Raw genomic sequence first — 18750 nt, 5'->3', positions numbered from 1 at the left:
GTGTAAGCAACAAGAAAACAATCTTAACCAAGTTCTCGTTCAGGCGATGTCATCTGGAGGAAGTAGACAGATTTTTTTATAGAGGGGTCATAGGCAAGTTTATTTGCATTTATGTGCATGTAATACTCTAACTCCCCAAAAAACAAGTTCTAAATCCGTCAAGGAGTCCTTTAAATTAAACACCTACAAATATTATAATACAAGGCGATTTATTTGTTCTTGCTGCATGCACAAGATTAAAGATGGATATAAGATAAAAGCTCAGAATTTCTGCTTTAATTTATGTTCCAAATGTACTATTATCCTATATATTAAATAAAAACATATCGCCTTTTGAATCAGATCATCAATAATTTTATTAATGAGCTAAAGTAAGTGATCCAAATAAAGTAAATTTCAGTAACTGCATCAAGGCTTCTTAATCTTCTATTGATATGCTTATCTGGTGCCTTTAGTTGATTGTTTATAAAGTTGGAGTGTTTCTCCCTTCAGTCACCTCTAAGTCATGAGATGCAATTACAAAAAAGAACAGATGGGCCGTTTTTTTGTTTCTTTGTTTAAGTGCATAGGGAGGTGCGGATGAGTTCTGTTTTCAGCAGTTTTTCGAATATTGAAAGTGAGGTTACTAAGCGTGCAGAGGACGAATTGTAAACCTGAATGAGGAACAAGACAGCTAGAGGCAGCTACACGAAGCTGAAGAGTGGTGTGATCTTTTTGGCTGATAAAAAATTAGGCATGCTGTCACATTTTGGATCATCTGGAGGGGTTTGATTGTGCATGCCTTAGACACTCTAGTCAAGTAGAAGTAGAGAAAAAAGTACAAGCTCTGAAATGTAACTAAAGTAAAGTAAATTTCTACCAGCTGTTTTTGCACAATGCTAACTAGTTTTCATGTTATATTTACGTAGAATATTATAAATCATATAACTTCATATATAAAAATACTGAAAGTAATAAGCATTTAAATGGCTCCACTGTAAAAACCTGTTTTTGCATCACCATCACTCATCTATTAAAGCCTGTGAATAAGCCTTTTTTAAGAGAATTTGAGGAGCTTCCCTTTTTTATTGAAAATATTATTTTGTTTTCAAATTTAAAGAAAGGGATTCTAGAGTTGAAATGTTATTAAAATCCAAAATATAAAATTAAGAGGTAATAATATATCTACTTTTAACAATAATGATTTCAAAATAGAAATTAAAGATGTGGTAACTGTGGCTCAGCTGACAGAAAAGGTCATCCACTAATGTTGTATCAAGTATCAAGTGCTATTTCTTTTACTATGGCATTTTAGTTTGTAATCAATTACTGACTTTGTTTTCAAACAAAAGCTTTTGTATTACAGGTTAAAAAATTAAAAGATGCAATTTATCTGTATTTTTGGTGATTGAGAAGACAGAAATATAGTTAATAATGAAACATAAATACTGATTAGTGTTCATGATAAAACCAGAGAAGATGAGCAGAAGAAAAAACATGATGGTTAAATGTGAATCTGACACATTAGTCTGACTTTAAACCTTATATTTAACAAGCTAATTGATCTGATTCCCAAATAAACGTCCTCCAGGTCCTAATTTGGAGTTTGTGACTTAATTTTCAGATTTTCTATTCGATTTAGTGCATAGCACAGATAAAGAAATCCTAGTTGGTGACTTTAACATTCATGTAGATGCTGATAATAACTGCCTCAACACTGCATTTAATTCTTTTTTTTTGTCCTTTCGGCTTATCCCGTGAGTTCAGGGTCACCACAGTGGATCATTGTCCGCATGTTGATTTGGCATAGTTTTTACACCGGATGCCCTTGTCCCTTCAGGGGTCACCACAGCAGAATGTGTTCTGCACGTTGATTTTAGTATGTGTTTTTATGACAGATGCCCTTCCTGCCGCAACCCTCCCATTTTTGTCCCGGTTCGGGACTGGCACAAAGGTTGCCATGGTGGCTGGGCGGGGCCACACCTGATGGGATGGCCTTCTGGATCCCAACCAGATGCTCTACCACTGAGCCCCCAGGCCCCCAACAATAATGGACTATACAGCAGCAAGAAAAAACATCACAGTGTATCCATACAATTGAGAGTAGCCGTCTTAATTTTACTCTTGTACAAGTTGATTATCTTGCTGATAATTCTGCAGGCTCACTATATACAATACTTGATACTGTTGCCCCTCTCAAAAATATAGTTCACAAACTCGCAACTTAAAGCAGGCAACATGAAAGTTAGAAAGGAAGTGGCTACCGTTTGATACACACTTGAAATAACAAATTTGCTCAATTTACCTTTAATTATATGTTATTATCATTAATCAATTAAATTAATGATATTAATCTTTGTGAAGACAGGATCATGTTAATGATTTCTCACAATAACTATCAAATGTGATTTTAAAAAGTACAGCAACAAAAAAATTAAATCCTTATTGGTAAGTGTTGCTTATGGGCACCATGTTGGTGACCCCTGCTCTAGATGGCTATGGCCCCCAGTACTACTGCAAGGAACCTCAGAGTTATTTTTGATTAGGAATTGTCCTTTAAAACAAATTGGCTTCCGATAAAATATAGAATACAATTTAAAACCTTGCTTTTTAAATATAAAACTCTAAACAGTCAAGCTCCATCATATCCAAAAGCCCTCATGGTACCATGGTAGGCAGATCCTTTAGCTATCAAGCTCCTCTCCTGAAGAACCAGCTCCCAGTTCAGATTCAGGAAGGAGACACCGTCTCTACTTTTAAGTCTAGGCTTACAACTTTCCTCTTTGATAAAGCTTATAGTTATAGTCATGCTTCTATAGGCTTAGACTGCTGGGGAACCCAACCCCTAATGCACTAAGCTACTTTCCTCCTCTCTTCCCTCTCTCCTCTCCTCTCACCCCATATTAAGGCAGATGGCCACCTACCCTGAGCATGGTTAGGTGGTTACTAGACCACTACACAATAGGTGAAGTATGTAACAATATTTGAACAGTACAGTACATTTATAAAACATCTTTAACTTGCATATAAAAATATATTTCGAGTTTTCATTTTAAGTTTTTTAAGCTAATACTTCAGTACCATTTAAAATGTATGATTTTTAAACAGTATTTGTACTTAAGTTTTATTAAAAACAATGGGTCGCCACAGCGGATCATTGTCCGCATGTTGATTTGGCACACTTTTTACACTGGATGCCCTCCTGATGCAACCCTCCCCAATTTCTACTGGGCTTGGACCAGTACTGCACAGCTGGGGATAGGAATGGGCTTGCCCAGAGACACTTCGACATATAGACCGGGGATTGAACCACTGACCCTCTGGTCCATGCTCAACTGCCTTACCAACTGAGTATTTGATAAGCCCCCAGTATTTGTACTTTAGTAACATACCTTGTTTGCATCTAAATGTTGCATTTAAGCTGGAGTAATTGAGTGTGCATACTGGTTTGAAATATATTTGTAATTATCAGGACGTACTCTTGTTAAGTCGGTCTTTACAATACAACTGCCTTACTTTAGCATTTAGCATCGACTTCTCCTAGCAGACACCGCAAAGCCTCGTGGGAGCGGTAGTTGTTGTGGACAACTATTCAAATAACTGGTGTTTGTTCGTTGTTAAGTAACATGTTCAATGTTCACATGCTGTATGACTATACACACATTTTAATACATAATAATATTTAAAGCATCTTCTCAGGAGGTGAATGAAGCTCTTTACGATAAAGACTTTGGTATTTTGTGGAATAAGGCGGAAGTGGAGCAGGACATATTAGTAGGAATCATGGATTCACGGTAGGAGGAACTCAGTTGCATTTTGATGTATCACAAGGGCGGAGTGAAGCAGTAAAGTTTAGCCTAGCAGGAAGTACTGAAGCTAGTACCGCAGCGGTAAAAAAAAAAAAAAAAAAAAAGCATTAGGAGCAGAGTTGTCAACCGGTATTACAACGTGATAACGTTATTTCTTGGCAAACACGCCGCCACTTGGGTCCTGGGAGTATTCGGTTTCGACCTTGTCGCGTTTTTGTTCATTATAGGAGGAGAGAGTTTCCAACCAACTAAAAAACGGACGCTGCCTGAAGATAGTGTCTTATCCAGCGGCTGTAAACGGTGGACAACAGCTAAGCAACGGCAGTTTTAAATCAGGTTGGTAACAGGAGGTGGGCCCGTACTTTAGGTTTACAGAAAGATGGTTCCCACAGGTGTTTGTTTGCAGGTCCTCCAAAATCCAAACTCAATTGTTCATCACAGCCACCTTTTCCCGTTCAACAGCGGCACGGTAGCAACTCAAGTTAGCTAATGCTAAAGTTGCTTGTTTAACAAGACATAATTCTTTCAACTGCACACTGGCTAGTTGGATAATCCTTTCTCCCGGTGTTTCACTCAGAAATCAGGCAGTTTACCATGCTGTTGCATTGTTCACATCCGGTTTGCCGTAAACAAGCCAAAACTGAGCGTAGCATCTGTTAATTACTTAAACGAGTCTCAGCAATCAGCAGGCTGTTACGCTAAACATCTATCTTTAAAACACAGCAACGTCTTCTGGTCTAATTAATCTCTCTGTACAAATGTATGTTTCAACTGTTTATTTTGTTTATGGTGGCTTGCCTATTCCATTTATTACACCTAACAAAAACTCCTTAAAACAAGTTAGTCGCGTTTAGTGTTTTATGTTTTGTCTGTAACGCGATTAACATTAAACGTCCGTCAACTTCAGGCGGACAGTCTCCGTTCAATTTTATTCTGTGCATAGATTAGTACGAATAGCTTTTTATTAAATCTTGTATTCTGCTCGGCTAAATTAGCGGCTACCTTGTTAACTGAAAACTAACTGTAAATAATGCATATGGACAAATTAAATGTGTAGCCCGGTAAGTAATAGTTGCAGATTTTGTTGCATAATTACAGACACTTCTGCAGGTGTGTTCACACCCACATTCGCCTCCTGTCGCGATCTGACCCACTTCGCTTTTAGAGTAGGCATTTATTGATCATTGCGAAACAATGATCGCAATGAGATATCGATAGAGATATTTTAGTATGTGCGTGAGAGGCCATGTTTCTTTATTTTATGTTTCACCTCATGGATTCTGGTGTGAGGTTAACTAACATCAGCAAGGTGTGTCTGCTAGTAAGGCATGTTAGTATGCCCTTTGACTCACCGATCTGGTTTTGTAGTAATTACTTTGTTTGGGGGGGGTGGTATGAGGAAGAATTGTTAAACCTGTTTGCCTAGTTTCAGGGAAATGGAGAACTAAATAAAGAGAGAGAATAGCCTGCATATCCTGATTGACATTACCAATGATTTTAAACTAATTTAGTAACACAATACTGTATTTGATGTCTGTGTTTAGCACCTATATTCTCTTCCACCAACCCTACCTAAGATAACTAAGACAAAAGTTATACTCAGACTGTTCACCACGGACAGCAAAAATGTTGCATAACCTAAACAGGATACTAAAGAACACACTTGCAGTGTCCTTCAGCTCCACCTGCATAAGCCCAAAAGTAGCTAAACAAAAGGCCTTTGTTCTCCATAGAAGAGGTGCTATGCCATCTGCATGGTCAGGTCAAAGTGAAACTACTATGGAGGCAAAATAAATGACCCATTACAATGTAGGGCCAAAGTCGTAGACACACAGTAGGTTTTATAAAAAGTATCATGAAAAAACCTCTAAATATTTAGTTGTACTGACACTGTGGATATACAGACAGGACTGTTACAAAAAAGTCTTTAAAGGCTTCCTTTTGAAAACTTTAAAAAGTTATTTAACCATACTTGCACCTGTAAAATGCTCAAGAGCCGTGCCTTGCTTGTAACTTGGCTTAAGCTGTCATGCTGTTTTCAGTCCTAGTCACTTTTAACTTGGTGCGAAGTAGACAGGCTTTAAAATGTTATTCTGTCTTTACTTACAACACACACACAACTATCTCTTTAAATTTTTACTATTTTTAATTTTTACTATGTACTAATGTTTACTAGTTTACTATGCACACACCATTTCAGAGAATTCAGCTTTAGACATTGTCCGGAGTGGCGTTTCAGACGTGTAACGCCGAACGAAAGGCCACCCAAGTGAGAAGCCTCCACACTTGTAAAAATCAACTCAACTACACAACCATCTCTTTGTATTTTTTATATTTTACTATGCACACACACTAATTAGGCATTACATTGTGACCACCTGTTAAATTTAATGCAATACAGTGGCTTTGCTATGAATTCTACTTTTACAAGGTAATAATTTCTCAGTTTATAGGATGAAACTCTCCGAATGGTGATGGTTCTTCTATGTGTTTATTATTAAGGTCAAAATGGGTAGTGGACTTGTACTTAAGTGCATTTTAAAAAGAGGTCATTCTAATGTTTTTGCCACCTTGTCTTAAATGAATGAGGTGGCCAAAACATTAGAACCACCTCTTGGGTTAAGTTTAAAATAATCCAAATCCCATTTTACAAATAAACTCCAGACAATGTTAGGAGAATTCAACCTTGGACATTGTCCAGAGTGGCCTTTCAGACATGTAACTCACAGCAAGAGACCGCTTGAGTCAGACGTGTCCACATGTGTGAAAATCTGCTCGATTTTCCTGCACAATCGGCCCGCACAGAAAGCACAATTTGATATAAAGCTTAACCTGTGGGAAACTGTGTTTTATTTACAGCACATTGAAGTCGTGCAACTAATAAGCCAGGCATCTAATATTAAAAGGTTCAATCACTCGACCACAATGACAGTTGAATAATACAAACATCTTTTAATCAACGCTTTGGCACAGCGCAGTGGGTTTCACGCATGCACGCATGACCATAATACAAACATTGCCTTAGGGGGCTCATAGAATTAAGTCTTAAAAATGTTGTCAGCATTTAATTCGGACTATTGTGTTCACACATGCACTGCCTCCTCTTAAAAAAATAAAAAATAAAAATTTGGATAATGTCAGAATTACAGTGCATGTCTGAAAGGGACTTAATTCTGTTGGGAATAAAATCTTTTCTTCAATTAAAGTACAGCATTTATCATAAATATAAGGTTAAGCACTTCTTTCATTTCTTAGGAAATCTGTTTTAGTCTGGATTCACCCATGGAAAAGCTGAAACAACAAAACAATGTAATAAAAAAAAACAACTAACAATGCCTTAAAATGTCATTGTGGCGCAGGAAGGGACAGCGGTTGTCCACAAATCCTGCAGTTGTTGGTTCAATCCCAGGTTCCTCCGGTCATGTGTCGAAGTGTCCTTGAGCAAGAAACTTAAACCCAACTTAGTTGCTACCGTTGAGTGTCAGCACCATTGGTGTGTGAGTGTAAGTAGGTGAATAAGAAGCAGTGTAAAGTGCTTTGAATGCCAATAGGTAGAAAAGTGCTATGTATGTGCCATTTATCATTTCAGTAATCTGATGGTCGGTAGTGGGGCTGTTTAAATGTTTTGATCCTTTGAAATTAACCTTTTTAGAGCAGGTTAGCCATGGAGTTAATATGGTTATCTTTCCCAATTACAACTGATCCAGCTTCATGTTGATGGAAAACCTAACCTAACCGCAAAAGTAGCAAGAGAATCCACTAATTTTGCCTTGTTGTACTACAATAGCTGGAAAAACACTAGTTGACCACGTAGTTTGTATTAATGATGTTATGTGGTTGATCCGTGAGTTGTATGGATCAAACCACATGTTTTGGCATACGTGTGAACCAGAAACTAAAAAGCAACAATGTGCATATTTAAAATAGCCCACTATTCCCTGTAACTGCTCTGCTTCACTCTTTTTTTCTTCACTGTGCTCTCCACAGCCCTTCACCCAGTTTGTTCTAAAATTAAAATATCCACAGATCTTTATGTTCAATCGGTTATGGAACAGCTCATCTGGTCAAGTGATGAAATGTTTAGTTTCAGCTCTTTGTGTCTTTTGTGCCCCCTTATCCTACTGTCCAGGGTAGACTAAAACCTTGGCTTTTCGCTTCCAGTGAGCATGTAAACACACATTCAGCTTGAGTTTTGAGCGTTCAGATCATGACACAAAAAGCCAGCATTAAAGCATACCCAGCATCACACTAGGTCATAAAAAGCATAAAATGGTCTTTTTAAGTCATAAAGGCAAAGCCTCACTCCTTTTTCGTTATTTGTTAATGCAAAACTGTAATCTGATCCGTTACTTTTGTGATCTTTTGCACTCCTATTTTCTCCTGCACTATGATTTTCTTATAGTGTACTATGAAATAATTGAAGAAGAAGGGTACAAATACACCAACTCCTTATGTACTGTATATGGACATGGTTGGTAAAGGCAACACAGAAACTGAGCAATAAGGATTTCTCCAAATTACGGGATAATTACCCAAACCAAGCCTGACAAGACCCAACGGTTTGGATCAGGTTTGGGAAGTTTCTGTCAGGCAGGTTAGGATAAAGCGGTGATAAACGGCTCAAAAAAAATTATTTCTTTACATTTCTTGTCAGTGTTGTGCAAGTATTCCAAATTCGGCTATTTACTGTCCTAGACTGGTCCACGGTCCTATTGTCTTAACATTTTTTGTTTCATGAGCTTGCATAATCAATTACTCACCTTAATAGTTCTGCAAGAATAAAAACTTTCAACTATACAATAAGTTTTTCTTGCTATAGCTTGCTTCCTATAGTTATCACTACTTGGTTATATAGGTCATTGGGGCAACTATGGGCTAGGAGGTCGAGCAGTCATCCACCAATCTTGAGGCTGTTGTTTTTGAAGTATACTTGAGTAAGACACAGAACCTAAACTTAATTGCTCCCAGGGAGTATAGGCCAGCTGCATAGCAGCTCCCCCATCGGTGTGTGTGACTTACGGAGTGAATGGGTGAATCAGAGTAAAGTGTTATGGGTACATATAGGTAGAAAAGCGCTATGTAAGTGCAGACTATTTATTTACCAATTAATAAATGCATCGTTGTAAATTTAAACAATCTGATTGACATACTGCAATAGAAATGTACTGTACATAGAATTGGAATACACAATAAGCAGTTTGGTTTCCTTTTATAGTTTAATTTTATAGCATAAGTTAAATTCTTATAGCTAAAATATCAACTTGATTTTTCATATTCAGTATTAGCAGAATTCTTGATCACCTTGTACTTAAGTGTATATATTAATCTTTCATCTATTTAGCTCTGTTTTTGGGACTATGACCTGTTTCTGTAGCTATAGCAGCTGAGCTGAAATGTTAGTTATATAAGCAAGAACATAGCAAATGGTTATACCTGCTACAGTAAGACCCCGACATCAGAAAAGAATAATTAGCTGCCAATGGCACTACTTAAAATAAGTATTCACCACCTTCATTTCCATTCTTTTAGCAAAGTCCACCACCATCTTTCCTTCCACATTTCTCGCCTTCACATTGTACCTACCTATCACCTCTGTTCCCTATCTGCTTGGTAAGGCAGTTGGCCATGGACCACAGGGTCAGTGGTTGGATCCCCAGTCCCAGCTATATGTCGAAGTATCTCTGGGCAAGACACTGAATCCCCAAAAGCCCATTTCCACCCCCAGAGCCAGTCCAAAACTGGGGACGTTTGCATCAGGAAGGGCATCCTGTTAAAACGTATCAAATCAACATGCAGACAATGATCCATTGTGGTGACCCTGAACTCTGGGGATAAGCCACAAGGACCAAAAAAAAAAAAATTACTCTTTCTTCCTTGGCAGTGCCCTTAACCACTTCATCTAACTTGCTTCAAAAAATCTTATTTCTCATCCAGCTTGTCCTAGCCTTTGTTGTAATTAAATAAACCTATGACTATTTCAGAAGATCAGGAGTGTTGATTTCAAATACCAAATGGTAAATTGTGAAACCATTCTCAGAATTGTGCTATCAAACCCAACCTTTCCTATTTTTTTTTTTTTTTTTAATTTGAATTTACCAGCTTGCACCCAACTTGCGGAGCATATGGTAAAAGGGTCTGCACTTATATAGCACTTCTCTACCTATTGGCACTTAAAGCGCTTTACACTGCTCCCTATTCACCCATTCACACTCACAATCACACACACATACACTGATGCTGCTATGCAGCTGGCATAGAAACTAAGTGGGGGTTCAGTGTCTTGCTCAAGGACACTTAAATATAAAATCATTCAGTAGGAAATTAAATTTCTATAAATTTTTTGTCCTTTCGGCTTATCCTGTGAGTTCAGGGTCGCCACAGCGGTTCATTGTCAGCAGGTTGATTTGGCACAGTTTTTACGCCGGATGCCCTTCCTGACACAACCCTCCCCAATTTCTACCGGGCTTGAACAGTACTACACAGCTGGGGAGGGGAATGGGCTGTTAGAGGTTCTGTGTCTTGCCCAGAGACACTAAGACATATAGCTAGGACTGGGGATCAAACCACTGACCCTGTGGTCTGTGGACAACTGCCTTTACCAACTGAGCTACAGCTGCCCAGTTAGTAGGAAATTAAATGCTCGTCCTATTTGCGCAAACAACCATCTATAATGGCTAAGACCCAATGAACCTTTTCCAGACCCCTACTGAGGAGTTTTTTTTTTTTTTTTTCTGCATTCATTAAGAATACCAGGATGTTACGTTTTTGGTGGACCTTTATAGACCGCTTCAATGTCCTAGCCTTTGTTGTAATTAAATAAACTGAAATAGTCATATTTTCATAAGATCAGGAGTGTTGATTTCAAATACCAAATGGTAAATTGTGAAACAATTTTCAGTTTTCATTAATCAAATAATTTGTGTCTCAAATTAGAGAAGAAGCTGCATATTTGCTAATCTCTACTGTCTTGAAGAATTGATATCCAATGATGTTAGAACACAAACACTTATTTATATTAGCGTGGTATAGTTAAATTTTACACTAAAATAAGAAGTCTATAGTGGCCATGTTGTTTCCGGTTTAGTGCATGTACTGGACTCAGCACTGCACAAACTCAGGCTCAGGTCACGTTTTGACATTAAATACAATGTGGTTGTCGGTAATGTTCGACCACCACGCCCACAGACTCTGGTGTGGTTTGAACAGAAAAATGCTGACCAATCCATGCATGCTCTACTTTTGCTCTACGATTCCCTATAGCTGATTTTCCACAGAGAGAGAGAGAGAGCGAGAGCAGGGGGTGTAGTCACAATTACAAGGACCATGTGAGCAAGACAATTCTCTCATGGACTGGGTGTACCTGCACTTAAGTGACCGGGGTGCTCAGGGAAATCAGCTTTCTCTTGTAATTGGTGTTACAATTGCTTTTTACATGCACTTAAGAAACCTGGTTATGGGAAATCCACGTATACATGCAGCACCAGAACAGATTTTTTCCTCCACCTCTGACTTAATTTGGAAGCCTGGCGCACAGATTTTAACTGTAGGATGGAAAACTTTCTGACTTCTCTCTCTCACTCTGAATATGCATTTAAGTTTTCATATTTCAGCAGAGTGGAAACGCAGGGAGAGGAAGAGTCTTTCCTTTCTGTGCTCCTTGTGGATGCAGCTGATCCACAACAGTCTGAATGTTAAAAATCAATGGGGGGGAATGGATTGATTTAAACTTCTACAAGACACCCTGAGGAAATTAAAATTTCAGTCTAACGTAAGGTGAACTTTGTTAACAGGTTAGCAGAGTGATGCCGTCTCATTTTAAAAACAATCCCTCCTTTCATTCATTCTTTTACTCAGCTGCATGCATCCTACTGTCTGCAGCTTTTTGTTACGCACATGCACAGTTGGAGAAAGCCAATAAGAAACCTGGTTACATGTATAGATGGCAGAGTAATCAGCATTCTTCAACAGAAATCTACCTGGGGAAACCAGGGTTCCCAATCCCCTACCCTGATTTCCGAAAACCAGCTTTCCCGTATACATGACACTTAAGAAATCAGTTCTCCCAAGAAAGCCGAATATAACCTGGTTACTTTAGTCCAGGTAAACATATTCATGGTTTAGTTTGTCATTTCATGTGAAGTGACAAAGTTTAGAACTTTAAAAATTGTCACTCAGGGAGTGAATGGTTATATTTGCATCTTTTTATTTTCTGCAGCAAGTGCTGGCATTGTTGCTGATTGCATAAGTCTTAAGTATAATGTTTTGGATTCCTCAAATTTCCTGGCCACTCATTCTAACAGGAAAGCATTGTGTCATTAGAAGGTGCAGTCCATGGAGTAGCTTTGCTGGTCATGCCACCATATCTTGAGGTTGTTGTTGACATGTTCAGGCCTGATTTTATGAAATTTCTTCATCCATTGACTCGGCTTAGATGGCTCGGTAGATATGTTGGGAATTTGATTACATCATTGAACTATGGCAGGAAAGATAATAAACAGCATCTGAAAACAGATTTCAAGTGGCAGGCTTGTATAGTAGTATGTTAGACAACACATTTGGAGCAGACCTTCTGAATGTGACTTTTAGAGAAGAGCCAATAAGCTAGTTGACCTTGGTCTTAAATGTAAATACTGTGTGTAAACTTATCTTTCTAAGAGGTCACTGTAGATCAAACAATGTGACGAAAGAGGAAGAATTTGCTTTTTTTAATTTTGTGTTGCATGTAGCTCAACACATGTTCATTCTTTCTTCGCTCACTGTCACTGTTCTATACAAAATAAAATTGCTGGGAAAGTACATATCTGGACTAAATTTCGCTTAACCTGCTGTGTCTTTGTTGTTCATTTCTAACCTTACGTAAATAACAGGTACCTTCCGCTTACAACAACCTTGTCTTTGCAGTCTTTACAGTGTAAATAAACCTTCGGCAAAGAAATATTTCCAAACGTCTTAACTGGGCAGAAATATTGTGGTTTTGAGTTGTTGTTAAACATTCAAATCTTCAAAATTCTGTAAGCTCATTAGCACTCAGTAATAATACAGTAATCAAACCCATCATTACACTACAATCATTTGGGTAAGTGAGGGGAAAAATACTTTGTTGAAAACTCCCTATAACCTATTTGTGATCCACTTCAAAGGATTTTTTTTATTTGACCTGTGGATTGATTAATAATGTATCTATATTCAAAGTAGATGCTAGAGGTTTTGGTTTTTGAGACATAATGATCATTTAAATCATTCTATAAAGTGTTAAATTGTTGCCTTGTTACCTTGTTGAACTACTTGTTGAATATTCTGTTGTTGTTGTTTTTGTTTGTTTTTATTTTTTTGGCCACAACCAGACTGTGTAATGTTTACAAAGAGAGCAGAGGTGTAATATATTCTGTCTGAAGGAACAGTCTTTAAACATCACTGCCATCAACATAATTGTGAACCCAAATGAGCCTCCACACTTCTGCTCAACTACACAACCATCTCTTTGTATTTTTTATATTTTACTATTCACACACACCAATTAGGCATTACTTTGTGACCACCTGTGAAATTTAATACAATCCAATACAGTGGCTCTGCCATAAATTCTACTTTTACATGGTTATAATTTCTCAGTTTATAGAAACTCTCAGAAAGGGGATAATTCTCTGTTTATTATTAGGGTCAAATTGGGTAGTGGAGTCGTACTGAAGTGCATTTTGACAAGAGGTCATTCTTATCTTTTGGCTTCCTTGTTTAAATGAGGTGGCCAAAACATTAGAATTTGATAAAATTCACAATTTGATATAAAATTTATTCTGTGGGAAAGCCGTGCAACGAATAATAATAATAGTTAAAAAAAAAGAAAACACTACGTAACACAAACAATAATCCTTCTGGGAGAATCCAGAATCCTTCTGGACAGATGAGACAAAAGCAGATCTATTTGGTAAAGAACATCATGGCACTGTTTACAGTAAAAAAAAAAAAAAAAAGGCCCTCAAAGAAAAGAACACAGTCCCTACAGTCAAACATGGTGGAGGTTCGAAGATGTTTTGGGGTTGCTTTGCTGCTACTGGCACTGGATGCCTTGACTATGTGAACGGTATCATGGAATCTAATGATTACCAAAGAATTTTGGGGCGCAACAAAGTGGCCAGTGTCAGAAAGCTGGCTTTCCACCAGAGGTCATGGGTCTTGGGAATATGACCCAGAACACTCTTTAAAAAGCACTTCGAAATGGTTACAAACAAAGCACTTGAGAGTTCTGACATGGACAGCAATGAGTCCAGATCTGAATCCTATAGAACACAAAATCTCACAAGATCTCAAAACAGCAGTTGGGATATAGTTGAGTATAGTCTTTCTATAAAATCTGAATGACTTGTAGCAATTTACAAAAGAAGAGTGGTCCAAAATTCCACTAGAGAGGTGTAAGAAACTCATTCATGGTTACAGGAGGCAATTGATTTCAGTTATTTTTTCCAAAGGGGGTTCCACCAAATATTAAAGGTGCTAATAATTTTGTCCAATGGTATTTTTGGGTTGGAACTGACTTTCCTTATGTTTTTTTGTGTTGTTCCAATGCAAACCAAAAAAGTACCAAAACATTTGCAACTGCAATGATTTTCTGAGAGAAAGGTTGCATTTTGACAGAATTGCACGGGTGCCGATATTTATGGCCATGTACTTAATGGGATTTAAGCATTCTATAGTTCTCACATTCTGGAAAGTGGTCGCAGTCTTTAAATCAACTTCCAAAACAGACGTGGCCTTCTATCAGCCAATCAGTATCCTTCCATTCTTCATCCATCATTCCACTGCTTTATGTGTGCTATAGGAAAATATAAAATGCTAAAAATGTCACAATTTCTGTGCTTTTAACCATCCATACACTTGAGGATGTTGTATCCTTTCATTAGGTTTAGCAATGATAAGGTCTTTTTGTCTGTTCAATAATGTTGGCTTTTGGTTATGGTTGGTTGCTTGCACTGCTGCTGCTCGCTAATGTTACAGGTTTAACACAAGCTTAAAAGAAATACAGTGCCATGCACACTTGGTTAATTAGCACACCATGCTGACTATGGTTTTATACTACATGTCACACAATCAACTGATAACAAACCCTAAACATTTAACCAAATTAGTTAGCTGACGAAATTAACATACTTATAGTTTACCCAATCTTGCATACCATTGACATCTCTATGGTTAGCCACACTGATGAAGCATCCCCTTCTTATTCTGGTTGAGTTGAAAAGTCCCTTATAAAAAAACTCTTATCTCATGGTCTGCATCTCTCTGCTGTCGCCAGATCACTAATTGGTAGCCCACATATTTGTCTTCCATCTCCCCATCTCCCCATAAGATAGTTAAGTAGTCACCTCCCCTTCCTGTTAATGCTGCGTAGCAACCCTTTTGTGGTTTATTTATTCCATTTTAGGTTAACATTACTTTCTTCCAAGTTCATCCTCACACATAAATATACTTGGTGATAAAAATAAATAAATAAATAAACCTGGTGTGCCCTACCCTGACTTTGAAACCAGCTTTCCCTAGAAAGCCAACTAACCCGGTTACCTAAGTTATCTCTGTCTGCAAGGGCTTTTTTTATTTTGTATGTTGAAACTATGAAAATATGCAAGTTAAGCTAGTGCTAGCCTGTAATTTGAAATCTATACAGTTACACCACACTCTTCTACCGTCTGCTACACCACACTCTATACAACCCATCAATTATAGTCAATATCAAGTAACTAAAAACGTACTAATCGTGCAGAAATCCTTTTACTGGTCAAAAGGGTGAGCCTCGATGAAACTTTGAGGAATTAATATCACATCTGCACATCTACCAGTGCTGTTTTATGAGTGTGACCTCACTGGAAGCCTTTTTGGAGCATTTGTTTTGGACATTTTGGAGCATATTTTGATTATAAATATTTGGAAAAATGTTAAATACTGTAGCTGGACTAAACCTCCAGTTATGGTCCAAAGTATGAATGGCTTACATTTATAGCCGCTCACATCCATCAAAAGACAACTAAGTAGGTATTCCGACATTAAAAAAAACATCATGTAAGGTAAAAGAGTGAGTACATGACATGAAGTACAAGCAAAGCACTAAAACCATGGTGGATGGGGTGCCACATACACATACAGCTCTCTAGCCATCATCTGTTATTCAAAATGTATCCAATGCATGATGCTAAATCATTTCACCTGATTAAGTAAAAAGTTCTTGAGACTAGTAAGTACTGACTATAGCAATCTTTCTATACCAATTCTGTGCAGCACTAATATTAAATCTGTATTTGAGGAAACTGGAGTCGTAAAAGTGTGACACTACATAGCAGTGAATTAATGACTTGGTGATAATTTGGTGATTTGAACAGAGTTGAATGAGTTGGCGTAGGCAGAAAAGGGCTCAGGTTTTTATCCCAGACCTGTGATGCTGTAAATTGAATGTCAATTCGTTTGTTTGTTTGTTGTTTTTGTTTTTTGTGTCACTTAAGTCACATTGTTGAATAGGCACATTTTTACACCAGATGCCCTTCCTGATGCAACCCTCCTTAGTTTTTAAAGGGTTTGGGACCAGCACTGCATGGCTGAGAATGGGATGGGTGGTTTTTTTTGGTTTCAGTGTCTTGCCTAGGCATACTAGACGTGAAGCTCTGACCCTATGGTCAGCCACTCTACCAACTGACCCACTGCCACCCCTTAGATGCTGTGAATCAAATGCAGTATTTTTTTTTCCTTTCTGTGTGTTCATGTCTTACTGAAAAATAATTTCTTAGTTGTACAATTACTGACCCCTGGCTGTTACAATTAAACATAACCCCCCAAACATAAGGGCCTAACAAAAATAGTGTTGTCCTGTGTCAGCTTCAAGGCAACATGAAAAGAACTACACCTTAATGCATACATGTATTTTGACAACCACTTTTTTCCCTGAGAAATTGGGATTTGTTAACTATGCTACAGACACAATATTTGCTTATAATTCAATGTTTCTTTTCTCTTCCTCCAAACTTTTGTTACATCTGTGTTTGTCGTCTCTCCATGCAGTGTGCATGAGTGGGCCTGCAGGCTCCACGCTAGTGCTGAAACAGGATGAAGAGACTCAGGCGACATGGCCAGGAGTCCCAGAGAGATCGAATCAAACAGGAGCTCTTCCAGTTTAATAAGGCAAGTAAACTCTGGTGCAACATGCAGTTCAAGACAAATTACAGATGACAAGTTTTACAATACACATCAAAATATAAATTGTGATATGAAATTAGATGAGTTGATTAGCTTAAATTGGAAAGAACTTATTGTTCTTGGTTCTGAGGTGATATTTGTTGTTGAAACACAACTGGCCTACACTCTACACTCGACTGTGTCAATGAGACAGTAGTATGAGGGAGAGCTGGTGGCTGACTGAAGAGTGGGCCCATTTGATTAAGAAATTATTGCAGGTCATTAATTTGCTTCACTTAATTTTGCATGTGATGTGCACTTGCCCAGTATTAAAATCACTGTGAAGGTGGTTAATATATTTTGCAGCTCTAATGTCGGCTAATTTTACATTGAAAGCTTTAGACCTATTACTGGTTCAAATGTTTATTTTAAGTTGGATTGGGGTTTATAGCAGTCCTACACATTTTAAAATAAACGTCTCTACCTGAATGTGGCAGATAATCTTTATTTTTAGATGCTTAAGTTGGCTTTCTACCAATTTGTCTTAAAAACCACCAGGTTTTAGCAGAACATAGCAGAACAACTACCAACTATTCATGCTCAATGATCCCTCACTGAAAAAGGACATGATCTAGTATAGGGTGTGGCTATGTTAAAAGTGAGATTTCATTATGCATCCATTCAAAAGAATAAAAGAGTTTGCCCCTTACGTCGCAAGTCACGTCACACTTAAAAAAAGCAAGGGATCGTTGCTGAAAAAGTTGAGGGAAATCATTGAACTGCTGCCAGACTGGTTAATGAGTCTTCCTATTTGGTATTGCCTTCACAGACAGTTGGAAGAGACGGTAAACAGATGATTAAGGGTGTGTCTACACTGTGGGAGTGCAAATCAGACTTGCATATACTGTATGCACCCAATTTCACAACAATGGAAATTTTTAAAACAACTATGAGTATATATTGCAGTTTGATGTGTATGGCCTCTGGAGAATTTTAAATCAGAGTTTCCTTTATAATTTTAAGCAATGCAACAGTCTTTAGGTGTAGATACTGTAACAACTGAATGAGGGTATGGAAAATTGCCCTGAGCCCTCTGAAAATGTTAGTATTTTGTTATCCTGATCAATCATTCTCAGCCATTAAAGAAATAAAGTCTTACTTCAAAAATAAATATTAACAGCATCACAAGGCATGTCCTATGAATGAAACAGTAGGTTAACAGTGGCAGAAGATGGGTCAGACAATAGGATTTATCATATTTCTCCATGTTCACTCTCCCTCCTGCTTTAGACTGTGGAGCATGGATTCCCCCACCAGCCCAGTGCTTTGGGCTACAGTTCGTCCCTCCAGCTGCTGGCCATCGGCACACGCTCCGGGGCCATTAAATTGTATCCTTCATTGTATTAAGGTATGAATAGAAGTCATGGAGTAATTTTAGCATCGTGTTTGAACTTGAGGCAGGAGGTGAGTGACTGAGTGACTGTGACGCTGATGTTCAGGTATTTTGTTTTCCCACGGTGTTGCTCAATACTACCTGACATTCTCAGACAGTGGAGTTTTGCTTTTCCCCACTGACAAAGAGACAAACACTGGTTAAGATAATTGTGGAACTTTCTTTAACTTGGTTTACATCACAGTAAAAAGTCCATGTATGAGTAGTGAAGGATCTTTTACATTCAATGAACATCAGAGTTTTAAAAATTCTGCTGTTATTTTCTAACTAACTCAGTTTTCCTGTTGTGTGTTACACATACAAATGTGTGTTAGTGTTAGCTGATTAGTTTAAAAAGAGATCTTCTGATTAACT

General features: G+C 37.9%; 1 protein-coding gene across 1 annotated transcript in view; it reads left to right on the top strand.

Moving 5' to 3' along the window:
• The first annotated feature begins 3767 nt into the window (after positions 1-3767).
• Positions 3768-18750, top strand: part of llgl2 (LLGL scribble cell polarity complex component 2) — a 37795-nt gene continuing 22812 nt past the window's right edge. The window contains exons 1-3 of the mRNA XM_067488375.1: positions 3768-4124; positions 16830-16949; positions 18234-18331. Coding sequence (XP_067344476.1) covers positions 16875-16949; positions 18234-18331 — 173 coding nt within the window. The 5' untranslated portion in view covers positions 3768-4124; positions 16830-16874. The remainder of the gene's footprint in view (positions 4125-16829; positions 16950-18233; positions 18332-18750) is intronic.

Source organism: Channa argus, chromosome 20, assembly GCF_033026475.1.
Source record: "Channa argus isolate prfri chromosome 20, Channa argus male v1.0, whole genome shotgun sequence".
NCBI classification, from domain to species: Eukaryota; Metazoa; Chordata; class Actinopteri; order Anabantiformes; family Channidae; genus Channa; species Channa argus.
The sequence above is the reverse complement of the archived record's forward strand: the minus strand, read 5'-3'. Positions and strand labels throughout refer to the sequence as shown.